Source organism: Perognathus longimembris, chromosome 10 (genome assembly GCF_023159225.1).
Source record: "Perognathus longimembris pacificus isolate PPM17 chromosome 10, ASM2315922v1, whole genome shotgun sequence".
Lineage (NCBI taxonomy): Eukaryota > Metazoa > Chordata > Mammalia > Rodentia > Heteromyidae > Perognathus > Perognathus longimembris.
This window is the reverse complement of record NC_063170.1, coordinates 8,389,251-8,410,092: the sequence shown is the minus strand read 5'-3', so window position 1 is coordinate 8,410,092 and position 20,842 is coordinate 8,389,251. Positions and strand designations below refer to the sequence as shown.

Sequence of the window (20,842 nt, the reverse complement as noted above, 5' to 3'; positions counted from 1 at the left end):
AACACTTAAAATCTCCTTTGTAATTCTTTTTTTTAAATTTATTAATTGAACACAAATTTTTTTGACAAGGTGTTGTGCAAAAAGGGTACAGTTACATAGTAGGGCAGTGTGTACATTTCTTGTGATATCTTACACCCTGTTCCTTTGTAATTCTTTACGAGCAATTTTAGGTAGGATTTTTTTTTCTGTGTATTCAATGAAGTTCCCTAGGTGATGACTACTTTTTTTTTTTTGGTAGGTCACGGGGCTTGAACTCTGGGCCTGGGCGCTGTCTGAGCTCTTCAGCTACCACTTGAGTTACGGCACCACTTCCAGTTTTCTAGTGGTTAACTGGAGATAAGAGTCTCATGGACTTTCCTGCCTGGGCTGGCTTTGACCCAGGATCCTCAGATTTCAGACTCCTGAACAGCTAGGATTACAGGTGCGAGCCATCAGCACCTGGCCCTTGGTGATTTTTTTTTTTTGCTTGTTTTTTTTTTTTTTTGCCAGTCCTGGGGCTTGAACTCAGGGCCTGAGCACTGTCCCTGGCTTCTTTTTCACTCAAGGCTAGCCAGCACTCTGCCACTTGAGCCACAGCGCCACTTCCGGCTTTTTCTATATATGTGGTGCTGAAGAATAGAACCCAGGGCTTCATGTATACAAGGCGAGCACTCTACCACTAGGCCATATCCCCAGCCCCACCTTGGTGATTTTTATATGATCTCTAAATAAGATCTTTTTTGCAAAGGGGATCATTTTGGAACATGATAAGGAAGTGGTAAAGAAGAGAGCAAGGGAAGGAAGGAAAATACGATATTAAGGTACATAATATGCACATATGAAAATGTCACAATAAAATCCATTACTTTGTACAATTAACAAATGTTAACTTTAAAAAAGTGGAAACAAGTACAACAGGAACAGAATGAGGAAATAAAACGATTCTGGAGGTGCAGTGCTGAGCAAGCCACAGAGAGGAGGCAGCAGAGAGATCACTAGGAAGACAAGGTGGGGGAGGGGGAGGTAAATGGAATAAGAAGAAAATGAAGGGGGACAAAGAGAAGTGCCAGGAAGGAACTCAGAAAACCAGTGTGGGGGACATACAGATGATGGGGCGAATAGAAGAAGGCCATGGTCTTTTCCCACCAGTAAAGAGTTATTACAATGTTACCTTCACATGACTTCTACAATTGAAAAAGGAGACATGGCTCAAACCACAGAGCATCTGCCTAGCAAACTCAGCCTCCCTGCCCCCTGGTTCAAAACCCCAGTATCTTTTTTTTTTTTTTTTGCCAGTCCTGGGCCTTGGACTCAGGGCCTGAGCACCGTCCCTGGCTTCTTCAGGCTCAAGGTTAGCACTCTGCCACCTGAGCCACAGCGCCCCTTCTGGCCGTTTTCCATATATGTGGTGCTGGGGAATTGAACCGGGAGCTTCATATGTAGGACGTAAGCACTCTTGCCACTAGGCCATATTCCTGGCCCCCCCATATCTTTTCTTCTGTGTCAGTCCTGTAGTTTGAACTTATGGCCTGAGCTTTGTTCCTGAGCTTTTTTTTTTGCTCAAGGCTTGTACTTTTACCACTTGAGCCACAGAGCCACTTCCAGCTTTATCTCAATAGTTTACTGGAGATAAGAGTCTCCTGGGTTTTCTTGCCTGGGCTAGCAAGATCTCAGCCTCCTAAGTAGCTAGGAGTACAGGTGTGAGCTGCCCGTACCTGGTCAAAACCCCAGGAGCTTATAAATAAACAAATGAATAAATAAATAACCTGAGCATTTCCATATTGCACAGTAGAGCAGTAGTTCTTGATGTCACTCTTGCAGGCTTCGTACAGATCTGGTTCTAAACGGATGTCCTCTGTCTGCATGAGAGGGAGTCAGCATGGAACAGTGAGCTGGTTTTAAGCTGAAGAGGGCAAAAGCTCTACAGAAATGTTAGCTGCATCTTGTCCAGGGACTGTGACATCTGTAAGTGGCAGCAGTGTGGCCATGAGGCAGAACTGCGATCAGTTCTATGACAGGTTAGCCATATAGCCTTGAACCCTCTTGGCAAAATGAAGGTTCAGATCTACCATGAAATACCACATCTAAACCTTCAGGAGAGAGCGCTGAGATGAAATAATATTATGCAAACATAAAATTCTGCCTCTGTTATTTACTGAAAGAGTTAGGCTCAACCAGAGGGAGCTGAAGCTTCCAATCAAATCTCTACTATTGTAGGACATCAGGTCCACACACATGGACTTGTGGAATCACTACCAGTGTGTAAAAAATCTACTAAGTAACTTCCGGGATATTGTTAATTTTGTTTGAGATGGAAGTGACACACCATATTTTTAGCTTGGTCCCAAAAGGAAAGCAAGAAGTTCCCCCCTACAGGACACATTGTAGATGACTTCCCCAAATCCATTTCCCCTCAGGAATGTGTGGCACTCCCCAGATACTGCTGTACATCAGGAATTGGGCACAGACTCCAAGCTGGTACAATCAAAGTGAAAGGAGTTTTGTTAATGGCCGATGGAGGTTTCTCTCCTTTCTCCTTATTTCGCTGGATGTGGCTAGTGGGCAAGTGGTCCAGCTGCCACAGGTAGCTATCCTGATGCCATGGAGAATAGAGTGAAGGGAAATGACCCTTAATCCTCGAGGATGTTACTGATCCAATGATCCTGTCACATGCTTATTTTGTCTTACAGCTTGACATCCAGTTAGGTGTAATAAAAAAAAAAGTTATCATTTGAAATCACATAGTTAAAAAAAGTATTTTCATATGGTAAAATTTTAACATATGACCCTATCTATGTCTTGATCATCACAACATGCCCCACTGTCCCCAGCAGTGTAGTGCCAACCCCAGTGGCTTCTGGGAGGCATTACCATCTCCAGCTCCTCCACACGGAGCTGCTTGCGGCACTTCAGAGACACCCTGTGCTCCTTGGCTTCCTGCAGAGTGTCATTGCGCACTGTGGTACTCAGGCAAATCACTACGTCCACCCTGCCAAGAAAAGAGAAGGTAGAAGACTGGCTAGAGTTACAGTAGGCAGATGGCCTGAGAGCTGGGTGGGGGCAGGGCAGGGCCATCCCATTCACACAGAATTCATGAGCTTTTCTTCTAGGCTTCTGAATGCCTATCCCTTAAGCATCACTATTTGTTCAGTGTGTAAAAGCTGTACTTTGAAAACTCGGATAGGTCAAAGAAAAGCCATATAACATTCCTTGTAAGTGAAAAGGTGGATGTTCTGGAGGCAACATGGAAAAAAATTATGCTGTGATTGCTAAGATCTATGGTACTATAAGATGCAGACATTCCTGGAAGCTTTATTATAGTTTTTGTTGTTTTATGCTGGCCCTGAGATTTGAACTCAGGGCTTGGGCACTGTCCTTGTGCTTTTCTGCTCAAGGCTAGCATTCCAATACTTGAGCCACAGCTTCACTTCCAGCTTTTTTGGTAGTTAACTGGGGATAAACAGTCTCATATAATTTCCTGTCCAGGCTAGCTTCAAAACTTCAATGTTCAGATCTCAGCTTCCTAAGTAGCTAGGATTAAAGGTATGAGCTACCAATGCCCAACTTTTATTATAGTTTTATTACTAGTTATTCTCACTAATCTCTTGCTGTATCTAATTGATAATGACCTTTATTATAGTAATGTAGATAAAGAAAAAAAGTAGATATGGGGTTTGGGACTCTGTAGTTTCAGGCATCTACTAGGGTCCTAGAACGTATTCCTGCCATTAGTGGTAGGCAGCAGTAAGGGAAAGCGATGGTACAGAAGTCAGGATGCTAATACATTCCTGATTAGAAGGGAAGCCAGACAGGGGACATGCATGCAAGGACACCTCAACACTTGATTAAAAACAAGTGACCGCAGAGGAAAGCTGCTGTTAGCTGTGTGACTGTGCTTTATTCCTCAAAGGGAACAAAACCTGTGCAAAATGGGAACTTGATTTATAGGAAAGGAGATAAGTTCCAGACCAGTTCTTGCTCAAAGAGCAATGCAGAAGAATTGGTAGTCCTGCTGTCAAAGCTTATCAGTCTCCTCATGAAGACGTAATTTTGAGAAGTCAAGTTCTCTTCCTTACTAGGGCTCTAACTTGGTGAAAGCTTGGCTGCTTTTCTGTGAAGTCGAAGTAGCAGATAATGTCAGCAGTCAGTCCACTTCTCACACTGCAACTTACTTGTCTAAAGTACACAATCTCTATCTGCTCTATTGGTTAGGTAGCCCAAACTTGTAAAGTCAATACTAATGTTCCTGCAGCATACCTATGGGCTCTGCTTATAAGAAATCCAACCAACAGTTGTGGCTCTGAGCAGCTTGTGTTTGGCCACATTCCCAAGGAAGAGACATAGGTCTCTGGGCTATTCTTCCAGACAGCTGAGGACTTGGGGACACAGAACAGATCAATTAAAAGCTACATACTTCTTTTTTATGTTTGGGCAAAGTTTCAATACATCCTCCTTGCAGGCCATTTTAAACTTGTACGAGAAGCGAAAATCCTTCATCTGTACCTGAAAGATAATGAGAAAGAATATCAGACGCTCTGTAGCAAGCAGTAGTCAGCAATGACAGGTGCCATTTTAGACATACAATTTTCAGAGGCCTGCTCATAAGACCCTGCATGAGTGGCCTGCGTCTCAGACCTCATGGCTGGCTGATCTCTCATGATTCCCTGCAACAGAACTCTGATGTCGAAGTCACTATGTTCACACAGGGAACCTTGTCTAAGTTCTTTGAATTGTCTGATTTGTTACTTCAAGTTTCTGTAGTAGTCCCTCCTCTTGAAGCTCTTTCTGTTACCTTCTAACCACAGCTTTGGCTTTGTTTTTCTTCCTCAAAACACCCATAGTGTAACCTCTGTACACAAGCTTCTGCATCTTTCTCCTACTAGTCTTACCATCAGGGAACAGGAGTTCACTAACACAGCAGAACACAGGCAGGTGGGCTACCTGCCCTAACAAGTAGTCACCTTAGGTGATGAATCATCTTCCTTGCAGGAAATGCCTGTTATACCCAACACTTCCTTGGTTACCACAAGTAACCAAGGAATGATGAGTATAGGCCAATTTGTATGTTGGATCTTGGTTTTAAGATTTACAAGAAAAAAAGGCTTAAAATTCAGGGTTTTCATGCATACCTGGGCCACGGTACTGTTAGTCACACAAAACATCAGAGAGAAAATGCCTGCTTGCTTGTCTCTGGCCCCAGCACACTGATTGTTCCCTAGCGGCAGGGACTATGTCTCATTGGGCATTGCATGTACCCAGCAAAGAAAGTACTTGGTACAGTGGAGTAAAACCACATTTACTAACAAATTCAAAGTAGAAATAAACACACTGTCAAGACCAGCAGAGGTGCTATGATGTTCCAAAAGAGGAAGGTAATCAGTAATCATCCAAACAGCTAAAATAGGAAACTGACTGACCAGTTGGAAGTGGGTGACTCCAATGGCACACTTCTCATTCATATCCTTCTGGTGTTTGTTCTGTATCAGGCACTCCATCAGGTCCCCAGAGTCTATCTGGTTGTCTGCAACATCCTGAGGAAGACAGTTTACACTCACATTTCATTTGTTTGAATTAATGAATACAATCTGCTCAGTCTGTGGACATAGGAACAGGGCTGATTATAGAAGCATTCACAAATGAGACACATCATAAATTATTCAAAACAGGCCTGAGAAATCACACATGAGAAGCATTCAGGGGAACAAAATGTATACAGTCAATTGCTTTGCACAAGGCAGGAACGTGTTCTAGGAGGCCTTTACTTGCTTTCATTACGTAATTATGGCAAGCGCTTTGTGATCATCTCTAACATAGTGATCTGATTGTCAGATCCTATGGGTTCCCTTTGTGTTTCACTTTTACAATTTAGGTAGATCAGTAAGTGGATTAAATAAAGTAACAGGACTTCAGGAGGGGAGGGGGAAACGACTACGACAGCCAGCAAGTCCTGGGAAGCAAGCTGCCATGCTCGTTTCTGGAGTCCTCCCTTCTGCACCTTATAAAAGGCATCTCTGCCATTGCTGCCCAGAAGCCCAGTCATCTGGAAAGGCCAACCTCACGGGGTTTCCAAGACAGTGGCCTTTCTCTCTCTGACTTGTTTACATTTCCAAGATTTACTTGTTAAAACTGACTATCATTCAGGAGAAATCACCTCATCTCTGAGGTCAGATGAGTACCACACCTTTGGGAGACCAGCATCCTAATGAGTTTTGTTTGGTTTCTGATCCTTGTTCCTCTAGATATTACTTACGTGGCAAAAGTTCTGAATTATGGGCTCACAGGCTCTCATCAACAAGGCTTCTATCTGAATGTCCTGTAAAACATTAAATAGATTCTTAAGAGCTAGGAGGAGGAGCAATTTCCCCTGAATCAATAGCACAGATAGACAGTATAACGTGAATATTTACTAACAATTCTAGTGGTTAAGTTAGATCACCTCAGGATATAAACAACTAATATTCCCTTATACTCTAAAAAAGCACCCCCCCCCCCACTATTGGTAAAACTAAGGTTTGGACCCAAGACCCTGGACTTGCTAGGTAGTTGTTTTGCCACTTGAGTCACACATCCTAAAAGACATAAGTGATGTGGCTCAAGTGGCAGACTGCATGCTTCCCAAGTAGAAGGCCGAGTTCAAATCCCAGCACCACCACCAAAAAAAAAAAAGTGGGATGAAGAAACTGCAGAAACATTAGAACATGCAAAACCTTGTGAAGCTTTCCCAAAATATCAAGCAGTTTAAAATGAAAACACATTTAACTGACATCTACCTTTTGTTTATAAGCTCATAAGCCAGATTACAGACTTTAACCAAGCAACAAGCCACTGGTAAATGCTTTCCAGCAGAACAATCCTGGTTGTTCCTGGAAGGCCCCTAGCTGCTCAGCTTCTTCCATTAAAGAGTGAGACCCCAGAGGCTGGGAATGTGGCCAAGTGGCAAAAGTGCTCGCTCGCCTTGTATACATGAAGCCCTGGGTTTGATTCCTCAGCACCACATATATAGAAAAAGCTGGGAGTAGTGGTGTGGCTCAAGTGGTAGAGTGCTAGCCTTGAGCAAAAAAAAGCCAGCGACAGTGCTCAGGCCCCATGTTCAAGCCCCAGGACTAACAAAAAAAAAAAAAAAAAAAGAGTGAGACCTCCAAGAAGGTCCTCACCAACCCATAAAGACAATGAAAATGGGAGAGGAAATGATGGAAGGTGAGAAAGAACAAAATTTGAAAATTAGAACGTAAAATGCTTACAATGAAAAAAGTGTTTTTCTGTTTCTCTGATTCCTGCTTCCACAATATAACTTGAACATTTTTAGCTATCTCCCTGCCCTGGTATTTCCTCCGTATTTCTCTGTATTTCATAATATTCTTATATTTACCTGTGTTTTTATTCTAATGAGGATGTCATTTCATCTTTCACATAACTAGAAGTCCCAAGCTTTTGTTCAACCCCCATTCCCAATTATGTAACTAAAAAGCTATAAGGAAAAGAGAGTGGATACTTGGGTTACTCTTGACTGTGACTCAGACATACAGCAGCAATCTTTCCTCAAGGGAGAAGGTCTCATCACTGTGATAACCGACTGATGTGAAGCCATGTGGTGAAGAAAACCTATGTGTTAACTATACAGAGAAGGCTTTTCTAGAGAAGTAAGGGAAAGGGTCAGGACACACCAAAATGTTCTTTAGAAAACAAAGGGGGAGTGTCTGACTGAGCTTCTTTTGATTGCCAGAGGCTCTATGCTCTCAAGAGTGGAGGAAGAGCAGAGCTGAACAAGAAAGGCCAGGTGGCTGCCAGCCCTTCTGCTCCAGGGAGGGACAAGCTGCTTACCTCTGACTCTAACTCGGTGAGGTTGCCCACTATGTCTCTGCACTCCACCGCCAAGTCATCCAGATGGTCCTGGAGGCACTCAAGCTCCTGCACACGAAAAGGCAAGTCATAGTGTGTTCATCAGCCACGGCAGTGAGCACCAGCCTGCCCCTTCTGCACTGGTCCTCCCCTCTTCTTCCTGAGAAGGCACTACCTCACGGAACACAGCACAGAAGTGTCTGTGATTCCCCAGACTAAGGCTGTTAGAAAGGCAATTACTTGATATAGCAGAGTGCTTAAGAGGGCAAAGGGATATAAGAAGGCCAAATCCACAAGCCCAACGGAGACTGATTCAGCTGCTCTCAAACTCTAACCATCTTCATCAAGCTTTTATTATACTCTATAAGTATCCTGCTACTCCACTTTTAAGCTTTCAATCCGTGTTTTGATTTTATCTGTCTATCTAGGTAGTGTGTGTGTGTGTGTGTGTGTGTGTGTGTGTGTGTGTGTGTGTGTTACTGGGGCTTGATCTCTGGTACTTTCACTTATATATGCTCACTCAACTTTTTTGCTCAAGATTGGTGCTCTGTCATTTGAACTGTTCCTCCAGCTCCAGCTTTTTGCTGGTTAACTGAAGATAAGAGTCTCTTAGTTATGTCAGCCCAGGCTGGCTTCAAACTGCAACCCCTCAGATCTCAACTTCCTATAGCAGCTAGTATTATAGGAGCCAACAGCGCCTTGGTGTACGATGGTGTGAACTCTGGGCCTCATACGCCATGCCCCTAGTCCTTTAAAAAAATTGTTGTTGTAAAGGTGATGTACAGGGCTGGGAATGTGGCTTAGTGGTAGAGTGCTTGCCTAACATGCACGAAGCCCTGAGTTCGATTCCTCAGTACCACATGAACAGAAAAAGGCAGGAAGTGGCACTATAATAGAGCACTAGCCTTGAGCAAAAGCTCAGGGATAGTGCCTAGGCCCTGAGATCAAGACTCAGGACTGGCATGCATGCATAAATTAATTAATTAATTAAAGGTGATGTACAGAGCAGTTAGTTATGTAAATCGGGTAAAGAATGCTTTCTAGACAATGTAGCACTTAAGGGTAAATATTCCAGCTTATCCCCCAGCCCGTTTTACCACACACCACTATGTCTAGCTAAATGAGGTCTTACAACCTTTTTGCTTAGGCTAGTCTTTAACTGAAGTAAGTCTCTTCCATCCCTGCCTCCTGATTAGCTAGGATTACAGGAGTAGGCCTCTGTATCTACTCTTATTTCTCATTTTAGATGTGCACTTTGATAATGATCACTGGACAACCAAGTCATAGAAGAAATGGATTACATTGCGATTCTTCATAGCTAGCCGGTGCTTAGTGGAAGACCATGCCTGTAACCCTAGCAACTCAGGAGTCTGACATCTGAGGATCAAAGCTTGAAGCCAGCCTGGGTAGAAAAGTCTATGAGAGTCTTCAATTAACCAGCAAAAAGCCAAGAGTAGAGAGGTATGGCTCAAGTGGTGGAGTGCCAACCTTGAGGGAAAAAGCCCTGAGTTCAAGCTCCAGTACTGGTTAAAAAAAAAAAAAAAAAGATTCCTCCTGGCCAAAGCAGGTGGAATCCCCGGCCTGGATCTTATCAGAGTTCAAACTCATACAAGTCTGACTGATCACATTCTAAACCCAATCAAAGGATCCTCTGAAGGAAATTCCATGATAGGTTTGGCAACTTAAAATTACTTTGAGCTTTGGAAACTGAACTGGAACTGCCTGGAGTCATAACTACTAATACACTTATGAGAGGTTTAGGTATAGCATCAGCTTACTTTCTCAAGCAGATTCATAGCTATTTCTCAGCAGAGTGGTCTGTTAAACGATTAGGCCTAATGCACTGACCATTCTGTTTTAGACCTGAAAGGTTGGAGGAATTATACAATAGCCAGAATGGAAGGGGGGGAGGAGCCTAAAGGGAAATAAATACATCAAACACTTAAAGAATAAAACTAAGATTAAAAAAAATGGCTAAGGAAAAATCTTAGTTATGAAACTATTCTTTATATTTAGCTTCTCAGTGATTATCTGCAAAGTAGTGCAGCTTTTTAAATGTTTATGTGCTAGGATTCTGCATCAACACATCCTTTGTCCTAGAGGCAGCAGAAAGCTCAACAACAGGCATTTTCAAACAATAAACTCAACAGAATTATACCAGGCTCAGAAAGCAGACAGCTGAAAGTAGAAATAGTAAGTAGCCACATTGCTCCTTTAAAAGGTCAAATTCTTTTTTTTTTGGCCAGTCCTGGCTTGGACTCAGGGCCTGAGCACTGTCCCTGGCTGCTTCTTGCTCAAGGCTAGCACTCTGCCACTTGAGCCACAGCGCCACTTCTGGCCATTTTCTGTATATGTGGTGCTGGGGAATCGAACCCAGGGCTTCATGTATGCGAGGCAAGTACTCTTGACACTAGGCCATATCCCCAGCCCTAAAAGGTCAAATTCTTATCCATGTATTTTTTTTCACTTTAACTCAAGCAGGGTTTTTGCAGTAGTACAAAAATAAAGCCTGGGAGCCTAAGATCACTCCTTCCACACTGGGTATCCTGCTTTTTGATAAAAGACGGCTGCCTTTCTTGGCATACACTTAATTCTTGGGAGCTATTTCTTCCCTGTACTTTCCTATGGAGAGATTATAACATAATGGAATAAATGCCTGATGAGAATGCAAGTTGAGTCTTTTCCTTTTTGAACAGTACTGAGGTTTGAACTCAGGACCTTGTGCTTGCTAGGCAGACACTCTCCTATTTAAGCCTTAGTCTCAGTTCTGGACTTGAGTTAGGTAAGAAAACCAATATATTTTACTTCTCTGAGCTTTACTTTGGACAGCTATGTAGGGAAAATTATTTCCCACATGTCTTGTAGTGCCATCATTTGGGCATATCAGTATTTACATACGTTGCTTATCTCAAAAGAATTCAATGTGGCTTAAAAGCTAAGGAAGGAAAATCTAAAATAAATTAAAATAGTTAAGGAAAGAAAAGTACATTAAGGGGAAGTAGGATGGAGCCAGCAGTAGGATGGAGCCAGACAATGCCTATGTATTTGTTAGAGTAGGAAAATGACAGGGTAGGATGTAGCTCAGTGGCAAAGCACTTGGCCTAGGAAGTACAAAGTCCTGGGTTCGATTCCCAGTAACAAAAAAGACAAAAAAAAATAAAAGGGGGAGAGAGAGAGAGAGAAAGAAAATGACCAATTACATCACAGAGCATTAATAACCTAAAAAACAAAGTAGCTGCTTAGGAAGAATACAATATCCCTTGAGCATTTCTTCTACAGAGAACATTGAGCCACATAAATTGGGATGAAAACACCAACTTGGTCTTCATGGGGTACCCAGTACCCTACTCAAAGCATGAGTCAATATTATTAGTAAAAGATGAACAGGAAGCCCTGTCACTTACCTGGCCAGTTTCTGTTTTCTCACTACACCACTTCCCCAGATCTATCAGGCACTTATCCTGGAGGGCGGGATCTAGCTTAACATCCATGGCACGTTGGTGTAGGATCCTTTGGACTTCAGCTCGGCACTCCCGTGAGAGCTACAAGAGAATAGAGTAAGGCAAAAAGGTAACAAAACAAATAATGGGAGAGCCCAAACACAGCAAATGTGTCAGGAAGCTAACAGATAATTCTGTTAATCTCCCAAATGTTACACCTCACTCTCTAGAAGCTCTTCCCTCTGGAAGTGTAATTATATATTCAGGGTTGTTTGTTTTTGTGCTCGTCTCTGAGCTTGAATGCTGTCCCTGAGCTTCTCTGTGCTTAAGGCTAGCACTGTGCCACTAGAGCCACAGTACTACTTCTGTTTTTGTTTTTCTTTTTTCTGATTAGTTTATTGAAGATAAGAGTGTCATGGACTTTCCTGCCCAGGTTGGCTTTGAACTGTGATCCTCAGATCTCAGTCTCCTCGGTAGCAAGGATTACAGGCTTGAGGCACTAGCTACATTCAGTATTTTCTAATATAAAAATGACATCCTTGGAGGGGCTGGGGATATGGCCTAGTGGCAAGAGTGCCTGCCTCGTATACATGAGGCCCTGGGTTCAATTCCCCAGCACCACATATACAGAAAACAGCCAGAAGTGGCGCTGTGGCTCAAGTGGCAGAGTGCTAGCCTTGAGCAAAAAAAAAAAGAAGCCAGGGACAGTGCTCAGGCCCTGAGTCCAAGGCCCAGGACTGGCCAAAAAAAAAAAAAAAAAAAGACATCCTTGGGCTGGGAATATGGCCTAGTGGCAAGAGTGCTTGCCTCGTATACACTAAGCCCTGGGTTCAATTCCCTAGCACCCTGGGCTGGGAGTATGGCCTAGTGGCAAGAGTGCTTGCCTCAATTCCCTAGCACCCATATAGAAAATGGCCAGAAGTGGTGCTGTTGCTCAAGTGGCATAGTGCTAGCCTTAAACAGAAAGAAGCCAGGGGCAGTACTCAGGCCTTGAGTTGAAGGCCCAGGACTAGCGGGGGGGGGGGGGGGGGGGGGGGGGAGGGGGCAAGACATCCTTTTCTGAGATAAACCTGAAGGAAGACATTCATTCAAATTAAGAGTTTCTACTTCGCAAAACCACACTCTACACAGACAAATAGAATGTGAGATACAATTGGGGAAAGAATATACTTTTGTTCAGGAGAACTGAGTTCAAACTGACCTAAAACAGAATGAACAGGCAATTGCAAAAGCAATAGTTACACAGGTCAGGACTAGACTTTTCTAGATGAATTATGTGCAATGAAGATGAAAATGACTATTTTTGGAAAGGCCATGGGAAAGCAATCATTAACAGGTATTATCAGTTTCCTGTCCTAACAAAAGGTCAAAGGGGTGGCTGTACCAAATACCATCATGTCTTTCTCTTTTTCAGTTTTATGCTTGCAGTAGGGGTTCCACTGCTTCATGAGTCAAATCTTCCTGACTAGAAAGGATTACAGGTGTGAGCCACTGGAGCCCAGCTGGATTCCATTCTTTCTTCACATATAAGAGAATGAAATTCCTGCAACAGTGACTTGCCAGATGCCAGAATCGGAAAGTCCCTGTGGCTAACAAGGATCATGACGGATCCATGTTCTCTTGCTTATAGCCCTAAGAAAACTAAGCTTTCACAAGTGAAGGAGGACATTTCAATCATTAAGTCTCCTCATTCTGAATTCTAAACAGATTCTTACATGGAGCTCAGTAAACACTGTAACAAGGTAGAACAAACATCCAATATGGCTTCTCCTAAGGTGTACAAAAGCCATTCTAGGGAGCAAGCAATATGCCAGAGTGGCACCAGGAGAACCAAGCTCACAAAGACATCTCACTGACAGACAGCAATTGGGGCAGACAAACACCATGGAAGCTTCTGCTCCAACTAGTGCAATGTCAGAGTGGCCTCATTAATACAGGCATTTGTGTTCAGCTGCCAAGGGCAGAGCTAAAGAACCATTTCTATGCTGACTAAAAGCTTCTAATGGATCTTTAAAGCTAAATTAAAGTTAGGACAGCAGAATTTAATTGTCCATTTGTAATTCAGATCTCAATAATTTAAAGAAAAGACCTGGAAATGTTCCTCCTCTCACTTGGTTAAAAAAAACCATTTTGGACACCAGGCGCCAGTGGCTCACACCTTTCTGCAATCCTAATCAGGAGGCTGAGATCTGTGGATCATGATTCAAAGCTAGCCCAGGCAGGAAAACCCGTGAGACTGTTACCTCCAATCAACTACCAGAAAACTGGAAGTGGCGTTATGGCTCAAGCGGTAGAGTAGTAACCTTGAGCTCAAGAACAGTGCCCAGGCCCATAGTTCAAGCCCCACGGCCAACAAAAAGCACACAAACAGGGACTGGGAATATGGCCTAGTGGCAAGAGTGCGTGCCTTGTATACATGAAGCCCTGGGTTTGATTCCTCAGCACCACATATATAGAAAATGGCCAGAAGTGGCACTGTGGCTCAAATGGCAGAGTGCTAGCCTTGAGCAAAAAAGAAGCCAGGGGCATGCTCAGGCTCTGAGTTCAAGGCCCAGGACTGGTGGGAAAAACAACAACAACAAAAAATGCAAACCAACAAAAAAATCCCTGAAAAAACAAAACAGCAACTCAAGAAAAAAAAAATAACCAACCCCATTCTGGGGCAGGAAGAAGCTGGTGGAGCAAATAGCACCAGCAAGGGACACTTGCTGAGTAAGTTTCCACTAGTACACAAACCCCTCCTCACTAAACACAGGAAAGCTTCCCTAGGGTGAGAGAAGCCAGACAATACATGTCAAACTATTTAAGAGCAGTAAGAAGAAGCCAATGGAGACTCCTACCCTCCTTCCTTGTTCCTCCGTGCGGTAGGCATGTCTATACAAACAGGAGAAGACAGCTCCAGGAGGCATAAGTTCACTGGTCTCATTCCAACCATGGGTGTGGCAGAGGCGAGAAGCATCTCCCTGGCACTTGCGGTATAAGACAGGATCCAGCCTAAAACAGTAAAAGAACCGCTATTTACCCTACCTTTCCTTCTTATACTCATTAAGTAAGGGTTTGCCAGGTGATTGTTTGTATACTCATTGATAATCACCTCTACGTACGGTATTGGAGAGAGCAGATATGCAATAGTATACTCCTGAACATTACTTCTTTTTGCCGTGTTTGTTTATTTTGTAGTACTGGAATTTGAAATCAGGATCTGGTACTTACTAAACAAGTGCTTTAGCATTTGAGTCATACCTCAGCCCTTTTTAACTTAGTTTTAAGGGCCTATTTTTTTTGCCCAGGCCTACCTCTGATTGATCCTTATAGAGACACCTCCCAAATAGCTTGAGTTACAGATGTGCACCATCATGCCTAGTTTGTTGAGATGAAGTCTCAGTAATTTTTTGCCCAGGCTAGCCTTGAAACAGAATCCTCTTGATCTCCACACCTCCTGAGTAGTTAGGATTATGGGCATGTGCTACCATGCCCAGCTTGAATATCATTCTTAAATGGATAAACATGGTCAATCTATAAAAGTTAGTCAGTCTTTAAAACAGCAGGCTTTTACCTCAAAGATGTCATCATGGACCAGGAATTTCTGTAACTCCAGCACTTAGGAGGCAGAGACAGGAGGACTGTGACTGAGTAGTCCACACTACCCAGATTAGTCAATGAATCTACTTCTGTTATCCAGACCAGACCAGGGAGAATTTAGGGAGGATTATTTGATAGGAAGAGATGGGTCAATATTTAATGAATAGTTTTTATGACTATGAAGCATTATTATTGTTGTTTACTATTCTGAGTGCAAGTCCTAGAGCTTGAACTCAGGGCCTGAGCAGTGTCCCTGAGCTTTTTTGTTCAAGGCTAATTAATGCTTTGCTACTTGAGCCATAGCTCTACTTTGAGCTTTTGGCTGGTTATCTGAAATCTCATGGGCTTTCCTGCCCAGGCTGGCTCTGAATTGTGATCCTCAGATCTTAGCCTTCTGAGTAGATAGGATTACAGGTGTGAGCCACTGGCACCTGGCTTCTATGAAGCATTTTTATTATGACTAGTAAGAGGAATAACCATGGTTTGGACTAGGGTGACATGTACAATGAACTCTTATTTCAGTTCATGTGACCTAAGTAGGCAGAGAAGATGCTGCCCAGCTTTCAGTGGTCTTTTCAGAGTTTTGGGGTTTTGAGAAAGAACCTCTCCATATTGCCCAGGCTGGTTTCAAACTCTTGATCCTCCTGCTTCAGTCTCCCAAGTGCTAGATTTATAGGTATACGCCACCATACCCCACTTCCAGAGCTAATTAAAAGGAACAAAAGTAAACATTTCTACTAAAACACAATAATAAAACATAATCACCAGAAAAGATTAATAACCATATATAGTGGCTTAAATAACTGGGTTAGGAAGCAGCTGAATTTAGGATGCAGAAACACTGAGCACTGATGGCTCTGGGTAGAACAAAAGAGAAGAAAGACAGGGAAAGGGGATAGGATGGGAGGAAGAGTCAATAAACTGTAGAGTCCTCTAACTCCCAAGACAGAATAAATTCAATAGCTTTGAATAGTTAAAGAAATAAAAGCAAATCTCTATCACCAGTACAAATCAACAAAGATACAAATGCACTGTTATCTTCTTAGTCATATCTGAAGATGTTTTTGTTGCTCCTCCCGGTGCAAGGGTTCTTTCTAGATATGTTTGTGGTATTAGAATCATTGTGCCCCAACCCAAACAAGTAGTAAACAGGGAGTGGACTGATTCTGCTTTCAGATATTGCTCTGGACACAGAAAAGATGTTTTCAGGGTATTGGGTCATGTTAGCTACGATTCGAAAATAATTATCTAATAATTATTACAAATTGCTCAAATGGTGGTAATGGTGGTATAGTTCTGTAACAGAGTGTGAAACCTTGGGTTTAATTTCCAGCATAAAACAGACAAAGAACACTCCCTCCACCCCCCACTAATACTGATTAAACAGAATTGGCTTTGGCAATGCCTTATGCTTGCTTCACATACTCACTTCCAATCCCGGGAGATGAAATACTGCAGCTCTAGGAGACGACGTTCACAATCCTCCACCATCTTCTCTGTGTATAAATGTTCCATCAGACACGAGAGAATCCTAGGCATAAAAGAAAACAAGAAAACAGAGTGGTATCATTTCCTTTCAGCTATTTTCCTGAGGCAACAGGATATATTTTTCTGAGACTCATTCAAATTAACTGGACCTGACAGTGATTATATGTGCTATCAACTTTAGAGCCACTCTGTACTTAGAACTTAGTGTTCAGATTTGTGTACAGCTGCCTTAAACTACTTACGAGTTAAAAGAAAATTCCAACACACAAAAATAGATAATGATATACTGGCTAAGTTCCTGCTTCATAGCTTTATCGGCCTGTGTCAGGGTTTGTTTATAATCTATGCTCCTTCTTGATATTTTGAAGCAAATCTCAAGACTCAACTTTCTATTAGTGAATAATTTGGCATATTTTTCTCCAAACTAGAAGAACATAATACTATTATCTTACCAAGAAATAAAAGAGTCCTTATTATCAAGTAATATCCTTTTCATTTTCAGATTTGTTCAATTAGCTCATGTCTTTTTACATGTTTATTTGAATCAGGAGCCAGCAAATGTGCATATATTGCCCACAAATGTCAAGAATCTATAGTGGCACATCCTTTCTTCCCTCTTTTCAGCTAATGCAATTATGTCTAAGTGAGTTTATCTTTTCACGAACACAAAGATTTAAGGAAGAATAACCCTTTTGGTGGCACTGAGGTTTTGAGGTTAGGGCATTGGGCTTACTAGGGAAGTATTTTGGCCATTTCCCACTTTAGCCATATCCCAATGTTTTTGCTTTTAATTTTTCCTTGTGTTAGCTATGTTTTAGATATGGTCTTATACTTTTCACCCATCTCAGACAAAGGTCTTATACACACAGCTGAGATTACAGCTGGGATTACTAATCCTTGTTTGTTGAAATGAGGGAGTCTCATAAACTTTTACCGGGGGCAACCTCCAATCAAGAGCTTCTGGATCTTTACTTCCTGAGCAGCTGAGATGAGAGACTTATACTACCACCCATCAAGAATGCTACTTTTAATTCTCTTTTACACCATGAGTAGCAGTAGACCTCATATAGCAGGATGGTGATAAACTTGGACTGTGTTCATTTTATTGTTGGGGAATGCCAGATGCAAAAATTTTTGCAGCCTGGAAAACCTGTTCTTACTTGCAATTTGGTTTGAAAACTGTTTTCACATCATATGGAATAAAACTAATAAAGAAGAATCAAATAGGTTATCATGTCATTTATTCAGCTTTCCTAGATCTTAAATAAATGCAACTGCAATATTTAATTGGTCCATAATAGCACCCTCTACAAAATTTGTTTTTGATTTCAATTACAATTATTTTCTAACGATTATCATGTACAATGTACATTTGTCAATGTACACAATGCAATACACAGGATATGTCACTTTATCCTGAGTCTGTCTTATGTCATTTGCGTTACAGAAGTTATTCTGTGATCTACTGATAGACCCATACATGCGTAGTCACTGTCAGCAAATGTCACTGCAAAGCTGTGTCTAGATGCCTCTAGCTCATGGAGGAGGCTGACCAGAAGTCCAAATTCCAATTGGTAGAGTGTTCCTAGTCAAGAAAACGTTATTTATTTATTTATTTATTTATTTATTTATCGGTCATGGGGCTTGAACTCCGCACTTGAGTGCAAGCCCCATAAGGGACAAACAAACAATACTTTATAGCCAAGATGTTAAGCCATGCAAAGCCACTCAATGGACTGCTCCCTGGGCTGCAAGCTAAAATACAATATGGGTTGGGGTGCTAAGCAGAAGAAGGGAAGGTGAATGAGGGTGAACAAGTGGAAGTTTTTGGTATGCATGCAGAAAAATAGAGCAATGAAACCTGCTGAAATTGTTTTAAGGGAGGAGTAACCCTAGCCGCTTAGGAGGCTGAGATCCAGAGGATCACCCCAGATAGAGCAGTCCACAGACTTCATCTCCAAAATGATCAGCAAGAAGATGGGCCGGCACTCAAGTGGTACAGTGCCAGCCAAGCAAGCAAGAAAAGCAAGCACAAGATGGAGGGGCTGGGCTGGGAATATGGCGTAGTGGCAAGAGTACTTGCCTTGTTCAATTCCTCAGCATCACATATATAGAAAAAGCCAGAAGTGGCGCTGTGGCATAAGCTGGCAGAGTGCTAGCCTGGAGCAAAAAGAAGCCAGGGACAGTGCTCAGGCCCTGAGTTCAAGCCCCAGGACTGGCAGAAAAAAAAAGATTGGAGGGGAGGGAAAGAATGGAGGGGGAGGGAAGAAGGAAGGAAAGGAGAGATGAAGTGGATATTGGTATATCACATGAATGGAGTTGTCACAAATCCTCACCTTGTACAACTAATATGTTGATAAAAAAAAATCTTTTAAAAGGTACAATATAGGGGCTGGGGATATGGCCTAGTGGCAAGAGAGCTTGCCTCGTATAGATGAGGCCCTGGGTTCAATTCCCCAGCACCACGTATACAGAAAACGGCCAGAAGTGGCACTGTGGCTCAAGTGGCAGAGTGCTAGCCTTGAGCAAAAGGAAGCCAGGGACAGTGCCCAGGCCCTGAGTCCAAGGCCCAGGACTGGCTAAACAAACAAACAAACAAGTAAATAAATAAATAAATGGTACAATATAAATAATGCTGCTACAAATAGAGAGAACTTACATTGGGTCTCCAGAGCGTATATGTTTGCAGGCTGTCTGTATTACAGATTCACAAGCTTCATTCAAAGCTCGATCAATGCGGTAATCTGCACCAGGATCAGTTTCCTGTATCAATGTTTGAAGCTAGAGTTGATAAAATTAAGAAAGAAGACACTTAGACTCCAGAAAAGAGTAATGTAATCTCATCACATAGATCTGTTGCTCAGACTGGCACAGCATAATGAACTTTGTAACAAGGTAGAACAACTGCCACTGGCCAAACTCAAGAACTTTTCAATTGGTTTCTCCACTCAGTTTCAAAGTTTTCTGTTTTTGTCACTGTGGAGTTAAGGCGCTTATTTACACTTCTAAAATATCCCTGGATAGTTGCAAAATAGTGTGACTAAGAAGACTGCCTTTTTTCTGCCTACTCCTAAATCAGATTATTAAACCTGACACTCAGGCTGGGAATATGGCCTAGTGGCAAGAATGCTTGCCTCATATACATGAAGCCCTAGGTTCAATTCCTTAGCACCACATATATAGAAAAAGCCAGAAGTGGCGTTGAGGCTCAAGTGTCTAGTAGAGTGCTAGCCTTGAGCATAAAGAAGCCAGGGACAGGCCCTGAGTTTAAGCCCCAGGACTGGCAAAAAACAAACCCTAAACCTGACACTCAGGGCCAAGCCAGAGGTGAGTGGAGGAGAGCTAAGAGAAATCTAATGATACTGGTATACAATAATTATATGATGCTTTATTAAAATCAGATGTGAGAGATTTCATTTAACTTGCAGAAATAATTAGAAACAAGCATACTTTGGCCTAGGCTGGCTCCTGAGTCTTAGTCTTAGGCTTTCATTGGCACAGAGGTTTGTTAGGACAATGGCAAGCAGACTGCTCCTTAAGAAGTACACGGCAACAAAGTCAAATCACAGTAGGGACCACAGTTTTCTTTCTAGTCAGGCTTGCTGTCTTGGAGAAGAGGCTACATTCTCCTATCCAGGGACAAATACATATTAACTATGCATAATAATAACTCTGCGACAGGGTGAGCAATAGAGGCCCAGATGAAATTTTACTCCATATCTAAAGTCTGGGTTTCAGACTGTAAAATTCTGATATTAGATAATGGGAGGAAAATAAAATTCATGTAATGCTCAGATTTTAGGAAAATGCCAATGACAAAAGAAAGGACTAAGGGTGGTTTTCTAAAATTGTACTTATAGGTAAACCTCAACCTTTGACTTCAGGATATAAAGCTAAACAATGTTTCCCAAAGAAAGTCCCTAGTACAGGGTGATCAGCTCCACTTGATATTTTACAATGTCAAAGGATCCAGTGTCATGGACACTGATAATGAAACAGATGCATGATGTGCGTATTTTGTAACGTCATGTCACTTTTTTTTTTTTTTTTTTGCCAGTCCTGGGCCTTGAACTCAGGGTCTGAGCACTGTCCCTGGCTTCCTTTTTGCTCAAGGCTAGCACTCAGTCACTTGAGCCACAGCGCCACTTCTGGCCATTTTCTATATCTGTGGTGTTGGGGAATCGAACCTAGGGCTTCATGTATACAAGCACTCTTGCCACTAGGCCATATTCCCAGCCCCTATGTCACTTATTTTGACCTGCAATTATTCTACTGCTTATGAATGCTAGAGCAAGAATAACTGCTTCCACAAACAAAGTGTGCTAATTCTTCTATTTTATAGCACTAACCACAAAGTCTGGGTGTGAAGAAAAGACCCTTCCATGTAGGTACCCTGCTTGAACTAAGAAAAGATGACACAATACTGAAAATGACAGGCTATCATTCTCATCTTTATTCTGTAGTACACATTAGTAATAAGAAACTTAGAAATTTCAGTTCAGTCTAACTCTCAG

The 20,842-nt window shown here is 42.2% G+C and overlaps 1 protein-coding gene across 1 annotated transcript in view; it reads right to left on the bottom strand.

Annotated features, from left to right (window-relative positions):
* Glg1 (golgi glycoprotein 1) overlaps positions 1 to 20,842 on the bottom strand; it is an 84,071-nt gene that overhangs the window by 13,412 nt on the left and 49,817 nt on the right. Inside the window, exons 9-18 of the mRNA XM_048355128.1 lie at positions 18,988 to 19,109; positions 16,270 to 16,371; positions 14,099 to 14,252; positions 11,223 to 11,360; positions 7,801 to 7,887; positions 6,230 to 6,292; positions 5,397 to 5,510; positions 4,394 to 4,482; positions 2,851 to 2,968; positions 1,746 to 1,838 (exon numbers count right to left, since the gene is read on the bottom strand). Of these exons, the coding sequence (XP_048211085.1) occupies positions 1,746 to 1,838; positions 2,851 to 2,968; positions 4,394 to 4,482; positions 5,397 to 5,510; positions 6,230 to 6,292; positions 7,801 to 7,887; positions 11,223 to 11,360; positions 14,099 to 14,252; positions 16,270 to 16,371; positions 18,988 to 19,109 (1,080 nt within the window). The remainder of the gene's footprint in view (positions 1 to 1,745; positions 1,839 to 2,850; positions 2,969 to 4,393; positions 4,483 to 5,396; positions 5,511 to 6,229; positions 6,293 to 7,800; positions 7,888 to 11,222; positions 11,361 to 14,098; positions 14,253 to 16,269; positions 16,372 to 18,987; positions 19,110 to 20,842) is intronic.